The 22,325-nt window shown below is 40.2% G+C and overlaps 2 protein-coding genes across 3 annotated transcripts; one reads left to right on the plus strand and one right to left on the minus strand.

Annotated features, from left to right (window-relative positions):
• Nucleotides 1–15,784: 15,784 nt before the first annotated feature.
• LOC311279274 (uncharacterized protein) lies at nucleotides 15,785–18,023 on the plus strand (the record flags this gene model as incomplete). The annotated part of the gene is made up of 2 exons (XM_084390650.1): nucleotides 15,785–15,966; nucleotides 16,545–18,023. 2 exons carry the CDS (start codon nucleotides 15,785–15,787, stop codon nucleotides 17,749–17,751), a joined length of 1,389 nt encoding a protein of 462 aa, XP_084246776.1. The 3' UTR covers nucleotides 17,752–18,023.
• On the minus strand, nucleotides 18,023–21,282 carry LOC311285920 (uncharacterized protein). 2 transcript variants are annotated; one of them, XM_084401798.1, is made up of 5 exons: nucleotides 20,760–21,282; nucleotides 20,488–20,609; nucleotides 20,028–20,191; nucleotides 19,804–19,936; nucleotides 18,023–19,078 (listed from the first exon to the last, which is right to left on the minus strand). In XM_084401798.1, exons 1-5 carry the CDS (start codon nucleotides 20,839–20,841, stop codon nucleotides 18,617–18,619), a joined length of 963 nt encoding a protein of 320 aa, XP_084257924.1. In that variant the 5' UTR covers nucleotides 20,842–21,282; the 3' UTR covers nucleotides 18,023–18,616. The 2 variants fall into 2 exon arrangements, with proteins under 2 accessions (XP_084257924.1, XP_084257923.1); XM_084401797.1 differs by having other exon boundaries at nucleotides 18,023–19,123.
• Between the last annotated feature and the right edge of the window lie 1,043 nt (nucleotides 21,283–22,325).

A 22,325-nucleotide genomic window follows, 5' to 3' on the forward strand; every position in this document is an offset into this window, starting at 1 on the left:
AATTTGAAATGCACATCACAGTTCCAAGTGAGCAGAAAGAGTGGGAAGGTTGTTCGGAGGAAGACCATGGCCTTGAATCCATACGTTGCATCTTTCATCAGGGACTTTGCAGAATATGATTGGCAAAATCATTAAGGTAAGAGTATTAGGGATGTGCAGCGGAGCCCATAACTGTAGAAATGATTTGTGTCTGAATATGTATTTAGAAAAATCCAAAAAGGGTGGAAATGACTTAAACCATACATTTTTCAAATTGAAAAATGAGAAGTCTGTTTTAAAACGTAATTGTTACCTTCACAGTTTCCATAAATATGCATTGTATAAGTCAAAGAATTCTTTTTTTTTTTTTTTATAATAATTGTAACATCTCTTTAAATAAGTTTTAACTAAAACATGAAATGGTAAAAAATATCTGATTTCTGAAAGACACAGAAACGGCAATGCGGCTATTTGATTTGCCGTTGTGCTGTGCTCATTTCATTCATGGAGTTTACACTTATTTGTGTTCTATAGGGTTGGGTGATATGGCCAAAAATTATCTTGACAAAATGTTTCATATCAGTCAGTATTGATAATTATCACAATCAATGTCAAATATTTATTTATTTTAAGTTTGAAATGTTCTCAAACATTACATACATTAAATAATGAAGACAACAGGTGAAGTAAAAATATAATGAAATGTAATAGGGATGGGAATCTTTTTGAATCCACGATTTGATTCAAATCAATTATTGGGGTCACGATTTGATTCAAAAATTCTCTTTTGAATCAAATTTCAATTTGATATACACTCACCTAAAGGATTATTAGGAACACCATACTAATACTGTGTTTGACCCCCTTTCGCCTTCAGAACTGCCTTAATTCTACGTGGCATTGATTCAACAAGGTGCTGAAAGCATTCTTTAGAAATGTTGGATAGCAGAATTCAACTTTGGAATGGGATGGTGCAATATTAAAATTGTTTGTTTATTTATTTTCTATAAACTTATACTCATTTGAAATGTAGCTGAAGACCACCACAGCTGAGTAGATGGGATTGAATATTCCCATGGTCGACCAGAAGACCACCACACTAGAGGAGATGGGACTGAAGATCCCCACGGTGGAGCAAAAGACCACCATGGCAGATCAGGTGAAACTGGCGACCACCATGGCAGGCAGAACTGTAACAAGAGCACAGAGAGGTCTCTCTGGCCATGTTGAGACAGGCCAAGAGTTTAGTAATGGCCTGGGAGTACTAGGACGACCTCCATGGTCATACCAGGACAGGCAGGAAGTTCCTGAGTGACCTCTGTCATCACAACATGACAGGCAGGGAGCTCTTGTATGACCTCTGTGGTCGTAACAGGACAGGCAGGGAATATAAAGGCAGATGCTGAACCATATAGTTCAAAGCCCTCTTTGGCCACAGCAGGACATAGAGATAGTTCAGGAATGGGAGCCGCTGCCTCAGACAAAACTGAAACAGGTGCAGAAAAGAAAATGGAGAAGTGTGCATGGCCTAAACACACAACAATCCCTGCCTGCTGTGTTATGGCCACAGAGGCCATTACTAAACTCTCGGCCTGTCACAGAAAGCGCACTTATGTTTTTTTTTTGCTACATGCCATGGGATTAATCAATGCATGCTGATGAACAATGTATAATAATAATAATAATAATAATAATAATAATAATAATTAATCTGCATACCCTAGTTTTGCACTGATGTAAAAAGACTGACAGTGACACAATAAGACCTCATGTTAGCAAAATGTTTTAATCTTTTAACTCTTAAAAAAAAAAAAAAACTCTTAAAAAAAAACATGTATGTTCTTTAATGTTTGATTATAATTTTACGGTCTTCACATAGGGATGGGAATTTATAAGATTTTATCAATAATAATGCCACTGACGATTCTGATTATCGATCCAATTCTTTATCGATTCTCTTATCGATTCTTGATAGCACTGTGTGGAAAAATGTAGTCATATGCTTTTTTTTTTTTTAAAGAAGTGGTTTTCTTTATTTTGAAGTTTAAGCTTGAGTTAGCAAACTGTACTTTTTTATATAATTTATGTAATAAATATAACCTTATTGTAAAGTGTTACTGATTAGTTACACCGATTCAGACGTCACCTGAGTTCACTGTTGGAAAGATTAGTTGTTTTAACCATTCATTAAAATGAATCGGTTCAAAGGAGTCATTAGTTCGCGAATTGGACGTGTCGTGCGCGTTGTGTGATTATGCCAGCAGTTAGGACACTGACATCCAAGATTTGTGTCAACATAAAAACATGTCATCACTGTATAGTTTTATTTCGTTTAATTAAAGTGTTGTTTAAGTCAGCTGAATGTCCAGAACGCTTTTCAGAGAAGATAAGGAAACTTATTTAGCAAAATTCACACCCAGCAGTAATTCAGAAAAAAAAAGGTCTTTCGACCTTTTACCACCGTGTCGATTTATTTTTGATTAATATGTGCGAGCGAGGGAGAGAGAGCAACACAGCGCCTAGTTTGGAGACGGTGAAGTCGTTAACACAGAGAGTGCGCGCGCGCGCGACCGGCTCTCTCTCTCTCTCTCTGCTCGTTCTTTCAGTTAAACATGTACCCTGTCACAAACGCAGCCGTTCATCTACATTACTCACCGATCAAATAAGACTTTGGCGGGACAAAAAATCATTTTGGTGGGCGCTAAAATGCAGGAAAATTCATGCGCGAGTTTCCATTAGACTCGCACGGTAGCCAGCCGTCTCATCAAATGGCGAGCTCAGCTCAGTTGACGCTGTGTGCTTCAAGATTCTGACGCAAGTCCTAAGATTCCAATTGGCCAAGAGAAAAAGTGCTAAGATTCCGATTGGCCCAGAGAAATGTCAATTATAAGAATTATCCAATAATGTTTCGCAATTCTAGCCTGCATGGCAGTTACTGTGAGAAACAATATACCCCCCCCCCCCCCCCCCCCCCCCTCGAAAAAAAACTCTCCGGTTCTACGCGATTCACGTAAATGACCCAATTGACCAAGAAAACGGCGATTGTCGCCGAAAAGCGACAAGTTTGCAGGTATGCTATGTTCAAAAAAGTGAGGCTGTAAAGGCAAATTTTATTGTGGCAGCAGAGGTTACTAAATCAACCCTTTACTGAGGGAGAATTCATAAAAAAATTGCATGATGAAAGTTTGCGACGTCATGTGCCCAGATAAAAGGCAAGCATTTTTAAATGTGAGTCTGAGCAGAAACACCATTGCTGATCGTGTACGTGAGCTTGCCACCAATCTACAACAACAGCTGGTGGAAAAGTGAAAAGATTTCATTGCATAGGCCTACTCACTTGCTGGATGAGAGCAGCATTCTGATTCTGCCCAGCTGTCAATTTTCATCCGTGGAGTGGACTCAAGTCTGTGCGTAACAGAGGAACTTTTGGGATTAAGATCAATGCATGGCACAACTACGGGAAAATCTCTCTTTGAAGAGGTATCCAGATGCGTTAATGAAATGGGGCTGCCTTGGGATAAACTTGTGGGACTGACGACAGATGGAGCACCCTCTATGTGCAGTCAAAAGAGTGGATTAGTTGGCAGGATCCGGGAGAAGATTCGGGAGGAAAACGGCGCAGGTACACTGACAGCTTATCACTGCATCATACACCAGGAATCGTTGTGTGGTTAAGCTTGAAAATGGAACATGTAATGAGCACCATAACATGAGCAGTTAACTTCATAAGAGTTAAAGGTTTAAATCACCGCCAGTTCAAGTCTTTTCTGGAGGAGTTGGGTTCGGAATATGCAGGGGTGCAAACAGCGCGCTTTTCGGCGCCTCCCGCTTTTTTCACGTCAGTTTGGGTGACTTGTGTGAATCGTGCAGATCAGAAGAGTTTTTTTTTAAGGAGGGGGGGGGGGTTTGAGAGGGTCTGATTATAATTTAACCAACAGTAATTCTGGATTGCGTCCACCAACAAGTAAATAAGCGAATCAGAACACTGCGCGCCAAACCAGCAGTATTTGCGCAAGCGTGAACCACTAGTGTTTCTGTCTCACTCTGGATCTGCCACTGCATCACATTTCTCTCTGCGTGGCGTGGAGTGTCCGTTTTTATGTCGGCTCTCATGTTAACTGGTTAGAGCTTGTGTTAGAGCACAATGCCTGCGTGACACAGACACTTCTCGAGCCGCGCCGAAACCGCGTGCTAGAAATAGAACCGCAACCGACGCCTATTTTTCACGCAACACGCAAGAGTGTTGGAAGTTTTCAGACAAAATATAAGGCGCAAATATATATTAATAAATTACATTTTGATGCTTGAAAGTCTCTCGGTTTTGACAAATGCATATATAATTGTAATTTAAAAAATAGGCCTAATTATCGATTTTCAAATATTGCCCCTGACAATAGGCCTACAGAACGAAATATTCTGTAGCCTATTTTGCCGTCAATACTGCCGACGTTGTCTTTGCTGTATCAGGCTATATATATTATGTTGAACATCCAAATGTAGATGGTCTGTCGGCGCACAGAGCCACGCAGTCGCAGACAGCACGTGAAGTTCGTGAACACCGAATTCCCTTTTCTTTCTTATCTATTTGTGTTTGAACAGACATGTGCACGAAAACATAAGCCAGTGTCCGTCTCAACGAGTTTCCCCGTAAACGCAGTCAAAATAAAACGGATGCGTGTCATTACCGGTATTAGATACGTGCATTCGTCTTAAAGGGACAGCACCCAATATACCTGCAGCTGTTTGTGTCACCAAAGTTAATCAAACAACAAAAGAGAAAGAGAAAAATCACGTTTTGTCAAAAGATAAACTGTATTAATACTTAATACAGTTAATTTACCTGAAAAACATAAAGCACTGCTTTATTTCTCGTGTATTTGTGTTTTATTGTATTTATATTTGTATTTTGTTTATTAGTTTCTATGCAGATGCACTAGGCCTACCCTACACAATTACCCCAATCATCCTAGAATTATTAATTCTTTACAAAAAGAGCTATTCAAATCATCAGGTGAAATTGTTTTCAGGAAGTAGCAGTAAAGCAAGAAGAAGAAGTGCAAATTAGTTTTTCTAAATTTCATTTGACTCTATGTGCCTATAGGGGTGGGTTGGGGATGGTGGCAATGTAGTATCTGGATATTTGCCGCGGGACGAGGGCTTCGATTACCTCTCTCTTTTTTGACCATACATGTGTTTGCACCCCTGAATATGGTGACTTGCCCTATCACAAAGCGGTGTGATGGCTAAGCCCAGGAAAAGTGCTGAAAATATGTTTTGAGTTGCGTGAGGAGATCTGTCAGTTCATGGAAAGCAAAGGGAAAGACACAACAGAGCTCCCTGATAAAAAGTTGCTGTGTGAAGTGGCGTTTCTGTGTGACATCACAAGCCATCTCAATGCGCTCAACCTCCAGCTTCAGGGGCGGGGCCGTGTGGTCACAGACATGTACTGTACGCTGCCTTGAGTGCTTTTAAAATCAAGCTGCGCCTGTGGGAGACGCATATGCTCCAAGAAAACTTGAGACATTTTCTGTGCTGCCAAACTACGAGAGCAGGTCTCTACCACCGTGTTCCCAACTGAACAGTTTGCTGAAAAACTCAACATACTTGGTGCCGACTTCACTCAGCGAGTTGCCGAATTTGAAGTCCAAAAATGGAGGTTTGCACTGCTCAGTAATCCATTTGCAGCTGACGTGGAAAGTGCACCTACCAACCTCCAAATGGAGCTGATCAAACTTAAAAATTCAGTATTTCTTATATGCATTTGTTTTAAACCATTGTTAATCTCATTGAATCATGCATTTCTGTGAGTATCTTAGCAGCTGACGGAGGACAGGAAGGAACAGACGCAATAAAACGGATGTGCCAGGGAGATTGTAAGACCTGGGCTCGAGAAATGGTTCAGTCAGGAGAATACAGGGGTCGTTCAGTATTAAAGTGAAGCCCCATGCCCTCTCAGGAGGGGAACAGAAGATTATTTAAGTCATAAATGGAAGCCTTTTGACCAATTTGAGAATTGGTCAAAGAACAATTTGACCTGCCCAGGGGGGTAGAAGCCAGTCCAAACCGGTTAAGATATGGGGATATCAGTAAGGAAAGTTACAGAAACTGGGGAGGAGTATGGTGTCAGAGAAGACACTATAAAATGTCTGTTTTTGTTGAGTCTGTTAGGTTCTGTCTTCCTGATACCGGGTAGCTGCGGTAACTGTGAACAGAATTCTCTCAGAGAATAAACTTTTTCTCTTTATTACAATTTGCCTCTGAAAGTTTTCTTATGCCTTTTGATGCTGTTTGATTAACCTTTGAAAATTGCCATTACAAGTGACACTCAAGGCAAAGTATACTCTGTGGGCGCTGCACAGTTTCCACTTTTCACCCCCGACACAATGCCCCAGCTGCGTAGCCAAGCTGCTCAAATGCTCTCTATGTTTGGCAGCACATACCTGTGTGAACAACTTTTCTCTTTGATGAAGATTAACAAAAAAAAAAAAAAAAAATCACACAGGAGTTGTCTTACTGATGAACACCTTCACTCAATCCTGAGGATTTCCTCAGCTCAGAGCCTGACCCCAAACATTGATGAACTTGCATCCAAGATGAGTCCAAGCCTCCAAGTATCCACTTGCATCCAAGTATCTGGCTTAGACTAGTATGCATCACAGAGCAGCAAACTGAGCTTAAATGTATATTTCCCTTTTGCACTTTTTTTCTTGCTACTACATGGCATGTTTGGTTTTTCATTGAAGGAAATAGTTTTTTTCTGTTGTTGGCCTGTGGAAAATGTAATCATAAAAAATGACTCCGGAAAAGCTGCAGATAGAGCCATAAGAAATGAATGGAAGTTTTGCAATAAACATTGAACCAGTCCGGCTCCGCCTCGACTTGTACATATTTTTACATTTTGGCCCACTGTGTATTTGAGTTTGACACCCCTGACCTGGATGATGCAACGGCAGCCATATTGCGCCAAAAAGCCCACCACATGTAGCGCCTCCTTCAGATCACCAGGACACCACGGCCTAATGGGCACCAAGGTAAGTCAAATAAGAGGGTACGTGGACCAGTACTCTAGATTCGTAGGGAGCAACAGTGAGAGATTAAGGGTGCTTTCACACTTGGTTCGATTGTCTGTTCCGAACCCGAGTTCGATTGCTCCCCCCTCCCCCTGCCCCCGATGGACTGTGTTCACATTATATTATTTGCATCCGAACCGTGGTACGCTTGCATCATTAAGCTGCAGCTGGCGCGTACTCGTGTTGCTTGGTAACTGCTATGAAAAGGCGTCAAAATGGATAGAATTGCTCGCTTCACATTTCTTTTTCTTTTTTTTAACCTTTGGTTTTGTTTTCAAAGAAAATATACAGAAACACACTTGCGTCTGTCTGCCGCAAAAGTATTAAAACCGTTCCAAAGACAGCGGGATGTCCGCCGAAGACAATTTTTGTGGAGGCAAGCAGAAATCATCTCTCCCGTCAAGGTAAGCGTATAGACCCTTTTACAGTTGTTAAACACACACGCACGCAGGCACGCACCACATTATACGTCATCAATAGCGGTTCACTTCCGCGATTTGGTACGATTGCGTTCATATCAGCAGCGAATCGTACCCGAGTACACATGAACCGTACCCCAGACCACCTTTTTAAGCGGACTCGAGTACGGTTCGCGGGTGCGCACCCGAGTTCGGAAAACAGCGTTCACATCATCCAAACGAACCGAACTATGACGTCATTCGAACCCGGGTGCGCACCAAAAGTGCTAGTGTGAAAGCACCCTAAATGAACAGACAGACAACAAAGGTAAGTTAGAATAATGTTGCAAGATTTATATTAAAAGGGAAAAAAATTATGAATGAAATTAATTAAATTGTCTCTTTCAGGAAAGACAGAAATGGCGAAAAAGAAGAAAAATGGTCAGTTGACTAACAATGAAACCACAGATTGTCAATAAATGCAAGAACAATAAAACAATTAAATAAAATGGTTTCTGGGTTCTCTCTTTTTCCTTGTTAGAATTATTAGTTATTTATCCCCTTTTTAATATCTTTCTTTTTCTTATAGGAGTTAGCCTATTTATTTCCTTTTAATCTCTTTTTGAAATCTAATTTATTGCAAATTTCCTCTATTTTAACTCTTATTTCAATATTTTCTTTTTACATATTTATCTTTTAGTTTTATAGTTCCTTATTTGAACTAATTTTAAGTTTTAAGTTTCTTAATCGAAATTGGTAAATGGACTGCATTTATATAGCGCTTTCAAAGACCCAATGGCCACCAAAGCGCTTTACAATATTGCCTCACATTCACCCATTCACTCACTCATTCATACACCGACGGCGGTGTCAGCCATGCAAGGCGATCCAGCTCGTCGGGAGCAGCTGGGGTTAGGTGTCTTGCTCAAGGACACCTCGACACTTGGTCAGGTGGAACCGGGGATTGAACCACCAACCTTCCGGTTTGTAGACAATCTACATGAACCACTGAGCCACTGCCGCCCCGAAATTCATAATGGATTAGTTTCCTTTTTTTTTCCCAGTTCAACTCAGAAATAAAAATAAAATAAAAATAAAAATTATATCTCAATTATTTCACACAAGAAACCCTACTCTTTAAAGTAAAAAAAAAAGAAAAGCAATGAACAAAGAACAAACGATAAAGACCAATTCAACTGTCAATATATAAACAGTTCAAATATCCATAAATTCAGTAGTGATTTTTTTTCAAATACCAGTCTCTGAATTCAAAAGAGAAAATACCCCAGTGAACGTTAGATGCAACAGTTCAGGCCTACCGTTGTGGTGAAAGGGGAAAATAGACTTCTGTCGACTGAGAAGAGAAAAGATAAGATTTCGACGTCAGTTCACTCTGTCGTCCTGCACACAGTCCTTTTCCTCCGTCTGGGGAAAACTGAGCAGAGGGTCCGATGAAATTGTTCGATGGTTTCGTTTTAATCAGGATTCGCTGGGAGGCTCGCCATCTTGTTCCGCACAGTGATGAGCTCAGTCCGTGTCCACGATAAAAACACTCAAAACTAACTCAAAATCACTCGTATAGTTTAGTTCAAAAAATATATATCTCTAGACGTTTTGTCTAGTTTTACGTCAAAATCACTGTTAATTTCTCTCAGAATTATCTCTGCCTGTCATCTCCCATTTGCATTACTCTCTCCTGATAGGTTGTCAGTGAACTACACATCATATTCTCTTAAAGGCAACATAACATTCAAAATACAGCATACATTTTTCATATTCACAACAAGAGAAAAATAAGAACAAAAAGAAAACACTTTTTGATCATTAAGTCTAAGTCAAGTCAAGTATATTTGTATAGCGCTTTTCACAATACAGATTGTATCAAAGCAGCTTCACAGTATTAAATTAAAATAATACAACAAGGTTTGTTTCTAGTGGAATTTATTGATTGATAAAATTAAATATCCCCCAAATATCCCCAACTGAGCAAGCCAAAGGCAACAGTGGCAAGGAACCAAAAAACTCCATCAAGTGACCTAATGGTGACCATTAATGGAAAAAGTTTTAACTTTACAATTCTGAACTCAGTTATTAATTTACTTTTCTTTTAATTCAATTTACTTTCGGTTATTTCTTTTAGTAACCACTCTGGCTTACTATTTATTTTTTTCCTTTCTTAATTTTTATTTGTAATCACTCTGGGTTACACCCTCCCCCGTTAACTCTATGCACGTCCCTGTGCATGCAACTAACAGGTTGTGTTAATACAGGTTTAGGTGAATCTGTAAAACTGCCTTCCATGATAGAGTCAGTCACAGCTGTACTAAGACTCTGGAAAAGAGACCGTACTATGGAAATTAAAGGATTACCCAATTCAGGGTAAGTGAACGTTTTTGGTTTCTGTCTAACTCTATTAGACTTTCTGATGAAACTTTCATTTTGGGGTTTCATGCTCACAGACTCTTTCTGTTTCCTCTACAGGTATGCTTTGATTAGTGAGCGTGTCAGAAACGACTGCAGGTACATTTTCATTATCCTCAGGCACCACAATCTCTGGATCATCAACAGGTAAGTAATTCAAGGTAGGTACACCGTCAATTCTAGAATGCTCTGACTCAGGTAAGCATTCGGCAGAAGAGTCTGCCAAAACAGGCAAGTCATCAGTTGAAATGTTATCAACAGAGTCCTGAACAACACTGCCGTGCAAAGGCAAAAGACCGTAACTTTGTTTTTGGTCGAAAATGAGTTATTTATATTTTTGGCACATTCAAGACCTTCTTTATCATGTGGATAAGTATCTTGAATCAATTCCGTTTTTTTTTTCGAGAAAATAATGATTTGTCTTAACAGTAACTTCCAAAAGCCCATGAGAAACCAAGGCAGAAAACCGTAACATCAGTTCCCGCTCTTTGGCTTTGTTTTGGAACGCTCAAATTGAGTTACGGTGCTCTGCCTTTGTTTAGCCGCGCGTCAATATGAAGTTACTGTGCCGGTGTTCAATCAAATAATGCTACGTACCAGATTGTACGGTTATCTGCCTTTGTTTTAATGTCCATTAAAATTAAAATAACGGTGTAGCCTGTGTACTTTGTACAGCTGCCATCAGTCGCTCTAACTTCTGATGTCCTTAGAGCGGTCAGAACATTTAGGTCTGCTCCATCGACAAACGTGCGATAGATCGCGAAGGATTATGCAGAGTTGACAGAAAAAGTTTACACATTGCCGTATCAGATGAATACAACCAAGAATTAAAGCTCGGCAAACTAGCTGGCAGAGTGCCAAAACTTCGCCTTCAGCCCCGCCCTAAACGCGGTCGAGTCAACGCTGGACTAATAGGAGGTATTTTGTCATGTCAAATGTATTAATAATGCCATCAGAATGCAACAAAGCACAGGATAGCAATAAGTAGATGGCTATAAATAATTGTAAATCATACAAAATAAATGCCATGATCACTAGATTTTATACAGGTGTTACTATAATGATTTTGTTAATGGTGATCAGCAACTAAATATTGATAATGTGGAAGTTACTGCCTTTTGCCTTGGCATGACTTCTCACTTTTTGCTGACAATACAAAGGCAGAGTACAGTAACTTTAAAATAGTGGTCAAAAGTCAAGTTTGAGCTCAAGATTTTTTAATGTATATAATTTCCATTACTAAAAAAATATATTTGCCAGATTTCCAGTGTCCTACCTATAATTAATTTAGCGGGACAACTAAAAATCTTTAAAGTCATTTTTCTCAGTTCCACACTCTAGCGACTTAAGGTCTTTTGCCTTTGTAGGGCAGAACAGGATTCGAGGGAACGTCATTCTGTAACCTTTTTTCAGTTTCATAGACCTCAATGAACCTGGTGTTCGTGCAGACTAGAGGATCTCGGTACGGCAGTTCTAAAGGAACATCGTCATCAGAGTCAGAATTTGGCTGCTCTTGTACCTCAGTACTCGGATTTCTACGAGCTGGCAGACGTTTTCGAGTCCTGGGCAAATCAGCTACCTTTTCAGGTAACTGCAACAATTCACAAGGTAGTAAAAGGTCTCTGTGAAGCGTTCTCAAAGGACTATCTTTACCTTCTGGCGTAACAGTATACACAGGAAGATCACCTGCCCTGCTTACAACAACATAAACAAGTGATTCCCACTTGTCTGCTAGTTTATGTTTCCCTCTTAGGCGTACATTTCTGACTAGAACCCTATCTCCAATGTCCAGAGTGGATTCAAGAACATGTTTGTCAAAACAAGCTTTGTTCCTCTCTCCAACTTTAGCAGAATTTCTCATTGCTAAGTCATATGTTCCCTGCAACCTAGACTTCAAATCACTGACATACTGTGAATGCGTCTTAAACTGCTCTCTGTTCTGAGGAACATCAAAAACCACATCGACAGGCAAATGCGGCTGCCTTCCAAACATTAATTCATATGGGGTAAACCCAGTAGAATCGTGTTTGGTACAGTTATATGCGTGTACGAGGGGTTTCACAAAACTACTCCAATGCACCTTTTCACACTCTTTCAGCGTACCAAGCATACTTAGAGTACGGTTGAATCTTTCAACTGGATTCCCCCTGGGGTGGTAAGGGGTTGTCCTGATCTTTTGAATTCCCATCAGTTCACAAAGCTCTTTGATAGTCTTCGATTCACAATCAGCTCCTTGGTCGCTATGCAACTTCTCGGGGATCCCATAATGAACTATGAAATTCTCCCAAAGAGCTTTAGCCACAGTACGCGACTTCTGGTTGGTAGTAGGAACAGCAACCGCATACTTGGTGAAAAAATCCGTGATAACCAGCACATCCTTGGTGTTTTTGGAATCTGGTTCAATAGACAAAAAGTCCATGCATACCAGCTCAAGAGGTCGAGTCACATGAATGTTGACTAAAGGAGCAGCTTTCTCAGGTAAGGACTTACGACACACACATCTAGGGCATGTTTTGATCCTTTTCTCCACATCTGCAAACATTCTAGGCCAATAGAACCTTGATCTTGCAAGATCCAGTGTGCGTTCTATGCCCAAATGTCCCATTTCATCATGTAGACATGTCAGAACTATACTACACAAAGATTCAGGAAGAACCAACTGGTATTGGATATGATCTCCCTCCTGTCTTCTCCGATAGAGGATTCCATTTCGCAACTCCAGCTTCTTTAACTCCCTTATCAGCAATGGAAGCATAGGAAACTCTTTCCTTACAGGGAGGAATTGTCTCCCCAGTCCCTAATTGCTGAATGACCTCACGGATGATGGGATCAGATCTTTGCTTTTCCTTCAAATCATCCTCTCCGAAGGTTGGGATTATAGGAATACCATCACAGACCTCATTCTGATCAAAACTGCATGGGATTGCATCAACATGCATGGCGAGGGATTCGACCAAAGCAAAAGGAGGACCACCACAACCTACTGACTTGTGAAGGACAATGTGCTTGTCGCATATAGCCTGAATAACCTCAGCAGGAACAGTGAGAACATCATCAAGTAGGTGATTCAAGGTGAATTGACGGATTCGCTCTTGCTCCTTTTGAGATGTGATGTCATTTCTCCAATCACCATTTGGACGTCTGGACAGACTGTCAGCATCCAGATTCTGTTTCCCAGCTCTATACTGTAGCTTGAAAGAATAAGTCGAAAGGGCTGAGAGCCATCTGTAGCTAGTAGAGTCCAGCTTCGCGGAGGTCAATATGTATGTCAAAGGATTACTGTCTGTAACAACGGTGAACTGGTTACCGTACAAGTAATCATTGAACTTCTCTGTGACCGCCCACTTCAGGGACAAAAACTCCAACTTGTGAGCTGGATAACGGGCCTTACTCCGAGAAAGACCTCGACTGGCATAAGCGATTACCTTCAATTGCCCATCCTGTTCTTGATATAAGGCTGCTCCTAGCCCTACAGTACTTGCGTCTGTGTGCAGAACATATGGAAGTTTCGGATCAGCGAAACCAAGCACTGGAGCAGTAGTTAATGATTCAATGATCGCTTCAAATGCCAGTTGACAACTCTCAGACCAACGGCTCCCAAAAGGCTCTTTGGGATTATGGTAGTCTTTCCTTTCCTTGAATTTATAGCCCTTTCGAAGTGGTGGATACCCAGATGTCAAATCATTTAAAGGCTTGACAATCATGGCATAATCTTGGATAAATCTTGGATAAACCTATAGTACCCTGAGAACCCTAAGAACGACCGTAGCTCTTTCAGATTCTTCGGGACTGGCCAACGTTTCAGCACCTCGACTTTTTCAGGGTCTGTTTCCACACCACTGCTAGACACAATATGTCCTAGATACCTTACAGAGGTTTGGAAAAATTTACATTTTTCTGGAGAGAGCTTCAATCCATACTCCTTCAACCGACTTAACACTCTCAACAACCTGCGCTCGTGTTCCTCCAATGTGTCTGAAAACACTATCAAATCGTTGATAAAAACAACAACCTCTTTCAGATGGATGTCACTCATGCACCTCTCCATCAGTCTTTGAAAAGTACTGGGAGCATTTGTGACCCCCTGCGGCATTCTGTTAAACTCCCAAAACCCAAGAGAGCAGACAAAAGCGGTCTTATGCTTATCTGACTCCTCCACCTCGATCTGGTAGTAACCAGACTTAAGATCAAGAACAGAAAACCAGCGTGAACCAGTAAGGGCAGAAAAGGTCTCCTCTAGGTTTGGCAGTGCATATGCATCCTTGATTGTTTGCAGGTTAAGTTTGCGGTAATCGATACAGAGTCGGACATCCCCATTTTTCTTTCGAACGACTACGATGGGTGAAGAAAAAGAGGACTCTGATTCCCGAATAACACCAGCATCCAGTAACTCCTGCAGATGTTTGTGAACTGCATCATAATCCTGAGGGTGTATTGGTCGTGCCCTGTGTTTGAACGGGGTTTCATCCTGTAGCCTTATACGATGCGTCACCTTATCAGTTCTACCGAAGTCAAGGTCACGAAGGGCAAAAACTAATGGCATTGACCACAGTTTTTCTGAAATTCTTTTCTTCCACTCCCCAGGTATTGGGGAGTCACCAAAATCAATAGTGAAAGGTTGAGCATCTTCCACCTCATTGCTACTACTTATTGCAGCTTCTTTAGTGATCACACTTTGCAGCGAATGCAATTCTGCAATGACACTCTTTGCAGGGACTAAAATGTCATGCTCAGTTTCATTTTCTAGGATCGCCGGAATTTTCTGCGATGTTCTAGGAGGAAGTGTGACAAGACAAGAAGTACACAAAAGACCTCCTGGCAAAGTTGTTTCAGAAGGAGACTCCATAAGAACCCATTTGTCAGAGGATGGCTCGTGTGTGCTGATTGAGCCTTTAAGAACAAGGGTTTGTCCAGCGGGAACAAATTCAGGCTTGGTACCCATAATTCGCACAGATTCAATAATGCTATTAGATTTTTGCTTAAATCTGTGCCCAAGGACATTCAGAATGGCTTTGAACCCATAAGGTACAGTCTGAGTAGATACTGTAATCTCTGCATCAGAGTGATTTTCATAGGCTAAGTCAAGGGTGTTTGTGCCTATAAGTACAGAAGATTTAGCACTACCGCTGGTATCTGCAGTAACCAAAGCAAGTGTGGAAAGTTTAGTCTCAGCTCCAAGGAAAACCTTGGGGAACATCACATCAATTTCGATATACCCAAGGTAAGGAACAAGCTGACCATTTGCTGCTTCTACCTCAAGATTAGGCATGTGCCGGTATTCGGTAATGCGATAAATCGCGGTAATGAATATGCACGATATTGTTATCGCGGGCACTTCAAAATACCGCGAAAAATAATAATCCGAATTTAGATTTTTAGAACCCGCATTATAGCTTATTTTCCATCAACCGTTTAAACAAACACTGCGTATATGCTGCGCGAAACACGTGCGCACTCTGATGTAAACAATCGCCACGTGTATAAGCATGCGGCCGGTGCGCACTTCTAGTCTAATGTAAACAGTCCTCACATGGAGAAGCAGCATGGTGGAAGGAGGAACGCCGCCGCCTACAGTCTATGGCCGCCGCCGAACTATCCGGATCCATCCCGCTTCTAAAAGCAGAGCTGCCAACTCGACGCTCGAGCGCTCACGCCACACATCCGTTTTCTCACGCAGAGAAAAATCGCGGAGCAAAGAGGACACGAAGACCGACAAACAAGACAGAGCAGGTTACTTTTGATATGAAACAGAACAATTGTGTCACATAACGTTACATTTAAACCATTTAATGACCAGCAGCATGTTAGATGACTAAAACAAATAGATAAAGAGGAGTATTTTGCTGAATATGTGCACTGCACTTTTTTACATATTTATTATATTTTTACTTGTGTCATTACATAATTGTTATAGGGATGGCTAGTGCCTACGTCATCGTAGCCAAATACGTCACTTCCGTGTCCAAACCGAATTGGGCTAGAATGGTGCAGTGCTGTGTCCCAAGTTGTAACAACAGAAATGATGTCAATAAAACGATTAGTTACTACCGCTTTCCTTTGGATGACAACGAGAAAAGGAGATGGCTTAAACTGATACGGTAAGCTGGATATCTAACCATGAAAAATACATTTAAGTGCGGGCTAGCGCCAGTATTTGCGCTAAACGTTAGCCGAGATAACGTTACCTGTTGCTGTTAACGATGGAGTGGGGCCACATAAAATAATCGAGATTAAAGTCATTATTTACGGGAATAAAGTTGCCATTTACTAGTTTAATGTGACTGAGTTTAAAGTCGTTATTTATGAGAATCAACTAGCTAGTTATTTATGAAAAGTCATATTGTAAGATATTAAACTTTTTTACAAAAAACAAACATTTTACAAGAATGAACGAGATTAATTACGAGATATACGTAATATTTTACAGAATTAAGTCGTTTACAAGTCCTTTTTTTAGATTTACGTGACAATTTACCAGAATAAAGTCAGTATTTACATTTTTGAGAATGAAGCCATTAACAATATAAAAGTCACTATTTATGTATATACAGTTGCCAAATTGTGTTGCTTTTGTGGAACAGGGGTGAGAGGGACAAGGGTTCTGCACTGGCAGAACCTACTTCTTTTTGTTTATCGCCACAGAGTTCTTTATGTAATGTTTTTTTCTTTTATCCAGGCGTAAAGATTTCACACCTAACTACAACTCAAGGGTCTGTGGATGGCATTTTCCACATGGCAAAGCAGCGGGGCCCACACGGTTTGCCTGGAATGAGGGAAAGGCTTTTCCTCACATCAGCCAGCCGACCAAACGGCAAAAGAAAATGCTCCCGGCGACTGTAGAGGACGAAGGAGGAGCTGAACCAGGCCCAAGTCACCTTGACACTGCTCAGAAGACCCCAAGTAGTTCAAGTGTTTTGGTGCTTGAAATTGAGAATAAGATGCTCAGAAAAGAAAATGACAAACTGAAGAAAGAATTGGAGAAACAAAAACAAACATTTTCATTTAGTCAAATATCCTCCCACCCAGACATAGTCAACTATTACACTGGCTTGCCAGATGCTGCCACAGTCTTATTTTTGGAGACCCTTCTTTCCAAATTTGATCTCCAGTATCACTTTGATTGGAACGTCCAAAAAATGCCCTTAATCGATCAGCTGCTCTTGACTTTGATGAAACTCCGACTGAATTGTGGTCTTGTTGACCTTTCTGTGAGGTTTAACTGCTGCCGGGCCACAGTCACCAACATCTTTATCACCATCTCCAGTGCCCTGTATGACATTTTGTATGTCGGCATGATGGAAAACAAAATTCCTTCCAGATTCAAGAACCAAACCTCCCTGCCACATTGCTTCCAACCATTTCCCAATTGTCGGATTGTGCTCGACTGTACTGAAGTACCTGTGTCCAACACAGAAAGTTTGGACACCCAAAGTCATCTGTACAGTCATTACAAAGGAGGTACCACGCTTAAGGCTCTGATTGGTGTGGCACCTAATGGATTCATTACCTTCGCCAGTGACCTGTATGGTGGAAGCACATCGGACAAAGCAATAACAGCAGACTGCGGAGTACTTCAACAGCTAGAAGCAGGTGACATGGTGATGGCTGACAAGGGCTTCACTATTCGTGACATTTTACCTGCAGGTGTTTCACTGAACATCCCAACATTCCTTGTCAACGGACAGTTCACAATGGAGGAAATCAACCACAACAGACTTATTGCCAGTGCAAGAGTTCATGTGGAGCGTTCTATTCAGCGCCTGAAAACATTTCACATTTTGTCATACATTCCGTACCAGTATAAAAAGCATGCAAACAAGATACTGAAAGTGTGTGTTTCTCTCACAAATTTACAGACACCCATCCTCCGTGAAATAGCATGAATTTCCTCTCACTGTTTGCCACAATGCCATCATCAGCATTGAATTTTTCTTTAACTGTATTCCATATGAACTGTATCAATGTTGTTTTTTACTTGCTAATCAATTTTCCTAAACTCACATGTTAAATGTTATATTTTTTTAAAGGTTTGTTATACATATTATCAACACAACTGTGTTTGATCCTCCATAAGCTGAATGAATAATTTTGTTCCGTTTGACAGCCTGGATGCAACTGAAGCTGAACAAGACAATTAAAAAGTCTTCACACTGATTATGTTGCTCCCACTCAATTTATTTGAACTGCATGTTACTGCTTTTCTTTTTCTTTTTTAGAATAAATAAAACAACAAAACACACAAACATCATTTTAACTGGTACAAATGCACAGATATTGATATATACAAATTGGGAGAGGCTACAACATTCAAACTGAAAATAATGCTTTAGAACTAGGAATGTCAAGATTAACTGATTTTTACAATAACCGCGGTCCATAAATCCACTCAAACGCATGAAGTCAATGGCAGGTTCATAAGTTAAATGTGAAAATCTTATTTTCATAGCGGCCAAAGGAAGAGTTAAAAAAAAAAAGGATCATGTGCAGCCGCGTTTGTCACGTAAAAATGGACATGAACCGTGTAAGCACATGGAAAGACATAGATCTTTCAAAAACATCCACATAAATCTGCTTTCTTATAGCTAGCTAGGTAGGTATAGGTATTGCTAATAATGATAATAATAATAATAATAATAATAATGATATTCTACTGCCTATTTATAAGTTTACTTTTTATTATATTACTTTTTTATATATATTTGAATCCTGACATCCCTATTTAGAACATGTAAACAAATGCAGGGTTAATCATTTAATATCGGAGAGAATATGGGGCAGGAAAATGTCCTTATAAAATGTTTCTAAAACACTAATGTTGTTTGCCCAAGCTGGATCTTTATGGATGAACAGAATTACAACATCCAGCGGAGTCCATACCACCAGGTGGCATGTGCCAGCTCCCGTAAGGTACAGGTTGCCCTGAATTTGATGCCAGTAGTTGTGAGTCGGCTTCATTTTCAGTAGGCCAGTAACTTCATCCAGTTTGAGATAAAAGTCCTTTGCCTCTGCTGCCTGAATTATGGTCTTGTTTCTGGCTGCATAAGGACATTTCACCTCAATGATGCAGTCAGCAGATACTGTCCCATCTGGAGAGCCACCAAGCAGGCCACTGTCAGAGAGAAACACTCCGCTCTCCTGGATGGTCACACCAGTGCGCTTCATGTACTCTTCTTTAGCCTTTGGCTCATGAACGATTCCCCAATCACAAGCCTGGGGGTTGAAAGGGAATTTCATACACAATGGCATCACAAGGTGCTTTATAAAGGGAGAGAAGGAAAGAAATATCAGCCCAACCCTTGTAGTACAATCTTTGTTTACACTTGTTTGATTTAAAAATTACCCTAGGGTCTCTATGTGGGTTTTTTCTGCCACCAAAGGGTGATATGTAGAACTAATTGACAATAACCTTCACTGTATTTGAGAGTAAAAACATTTTTGGTGAAGAAACTTAATTGTACATAAATTTTGAATATGTGATAAAAAATAATGTAAACGGTCTAAAATACACTGTGGGCAAATTTACAACCCTTTCAAACCTAGTTTTGGCTGTTTAAAAGCCACAACCATTACAGCTGAAAAAACCTCTGATAAAAAAAATTGATCAACCTTTTTTCCCCAAACACTATTCATCAAGCTCAGACCTGATCAAAACAATTATTTTTTTGTTTTTAAATAATGGATTTTAACCTTGTGAATGCCTTTCATATGTGATTTCACTGCAGTGTCATGGTTGAATGAAAAATTGTGGTTATAATGGGAGTTGCTGGGGAGTATTACTTAAAATTTGATGCTGCAGAAAAAGTAATGTGCCAAAGCAGATGTTTTCACAAGTCTTTGGAAGATCCAGGAGTGTGATAGCATATAACAAATATAACTAAAGGATATGTTTTATTACAGTACCCAAGGGTTAAAAGAACTTTGTGTCCATCACTTACATGAGCTCCTTGCTTGAAGTTGTAATGACCAAGCAGCGTTTTGAATAATGAAGGAGGGTAAGAGTTCCTCTTCACTGCCGCCAACACAAGACCAAAGTTGCTGGCTGTAACTCTCTTCTTGCGATATGCCATCCTGTTATAAAGAAACACACAACAGTTAACCTCACAGTCACTAATGACTTTTAGTACACATGAAATCAATCGATCCTTGTATGTATTATTACCATAAGTCATTCTGAGTTTGCCCAACTGTGGCCCTCTCGATGGCTTCCTTTTGTTGTGGGCTCACAGCAAGGGATGAAAGGAGATGTTGAGCTTTGTCCTCACAATACCCGGAGTTGGCCAATATCCCATCAAAAGTTTTGACGTGATGGCAGGGGTCAAAAGTCTGTCCCAACAAATATCATTGAATCAGAATAACAACAATTAGATCCCTTCATGTCAACATTGTTCACAGACATACATATATTGAGTTGCCTTGTGTACGAAATGCGCGGTTTGAATAAAGTTAAAATTAAAGTCTGAACAGGTTTATGTCTGATTTGCAATTTAAATCTGTGGATATGTCAAACTAAATTTACCATCTTACTAGGGATATCGTCAATCTTTGTAACTGATTTAATGTTGTGTACATGTGAAGTTTCTGATAAAGCAGGACATGAAACAACAAAACACAAGTCAAACCTGAGGCAGTGCAGGAGGTTCTGGAGCTAATATCCAACCCAGACCTGTAAAACGGTCAAGCTGTGCCAGAGATGACGATGCCCATTCTCTGTCCTCCGGGGTGACAGGGCGTTTAATTCCAGCTGAAAAAATAGCATAAAGGATATGATGGTAACTGCTATCTAACCCAGGCTTAGATTTTACTATGAAAAGAAAACATATGGTCATTGTTTTTCCAATGATAACAAAACAGAAAGCATGACAGATATTTCCAAGTTACTCGAAGAACTAACCTTGTGATGTGGAAGGTGCAATCACAGACACTTTCTTGGCCGTGATTTGCTCTGTTTTGGGTGTCGTGGGCCTCTTCCACATACACTCGACATCCGTGCGGGTGAAGTTCTTCTCAGCCCAAATGAGGAGGGCTGCAACATGGTGGCACTTGGACCTCCCGATGGCACAAGAGCAAGAACTTGCCTTCACTTCCTGTCCCTCAACGTGTACCTGAGTGAAATCAACTTTGCTAACCCTCACAAAAAACTCTTAACAATGCTAAGAGGCAAAGCTTTGTAGTGCACTCTGTAAGCCTGCACTGCTAACTTTTTTTTATTATAGTATGTTTATTTTTTTATTGTTTATACTTTTTGCCCCCTGAAGTCTGGTAGTCACTGTATAAGATACCTCCTATATTTACTATTTAATTGTTCGTTTCCTGTCTATTCTGCACACCCTGAGTGTTTTCTTGAGAGCTGAATGTAACAAGTGAATTGTGAGATCAATAAAGGTTTTTCTTATCTTTGTGTTGCACTAGGTGGAGCCAACAACTAGTTAGGTAAGTAGTCTAATCTGTATTGGGCGAGCAATACTTTTCCAGAGTTTTAAGTTGTCAACAAACCATAGGTACTTATTCTAACATAGCTAAGTACAATAGTTAACGTTACACTTGTACAGTAAAGTTAGCTTGGTGGCCGACAGCCTTATGTTAGCGAGGTAACGGTAGCTACTAAAAACTTGTAACGTTTGAACCGTGACAAATGTACAATCTTTTTATGGTAAAGGGCGACAGCTTAATGTTTGATTAACAATTTGTTTTATGCTCATATAAAACAACAAAAGTCATAGAAATTTGTGCCATTTGACGAGTCACTCAAGAGTCGGGACCTCACCTCAACCTCGTAAACTTTACTTTTCATTGAAGCCTGTACTTTCCCTTTCAGACTTCCACCTGCCAGCACACTAACATTTACAACTCTGTTGGAGTTGTACGAGTTCAAACCCTTTTTCACGGACTTTGGGGTGTCCGCAAAATACGATGTCACCGTAAAAAAAGTGACCGGTTCCTTAGCTACTGCCATTGTGTTTACATTAGACGCAGCGGCTTGGACACGGAAGTGATGTCGTGACGTCACACTAGCCATCCCTATAATGAAAACCACATTATATTTGATTTAATTAGTTATTTGTAACCTTTAATAATACCAGCTGATAGGGTTCATATGGTTACATAGCATTTTGTGAGATATTTTTTTTCATGAGAAAAAAATAACATGTGGGCTATCTACTGTAGCCTTCCTAATATTTATCCAAAATTAGTCAATATTGAATCAAGATTTAAATCAAATCCCAAGTATTGAATTGAAATCGTTAAATTTGTGTTAAGCAATAGAAACAGTAGCCTACCAGTCATTGTACCATGTAATCATTGTAACATCTTGTCACTAAACTTAATAAAATTCAGTTTAGTTACCAAATGTTTTGACAATCACAATTACACCTTGTGATGCAAGTTTTATTTATTTTTTACACCACCCCCCAATCCATCTGTTTCTCATGTGCAATTAAAATATCGTGATAATACC

This window comes from Rutilus rutilus (genome assembly GCF_951802725.1).
Source record: "Rutilus rutilus genome assembly, chromosome: 2".
In the NCBI taxonomy this organism is placed as follows: domain Eukaryota; kingdom Metazoa; phylum Chordata; class Actinopteri; order Cypriniformes; family Leuciscidae; genus Rutilus; species Rutilus rutilus.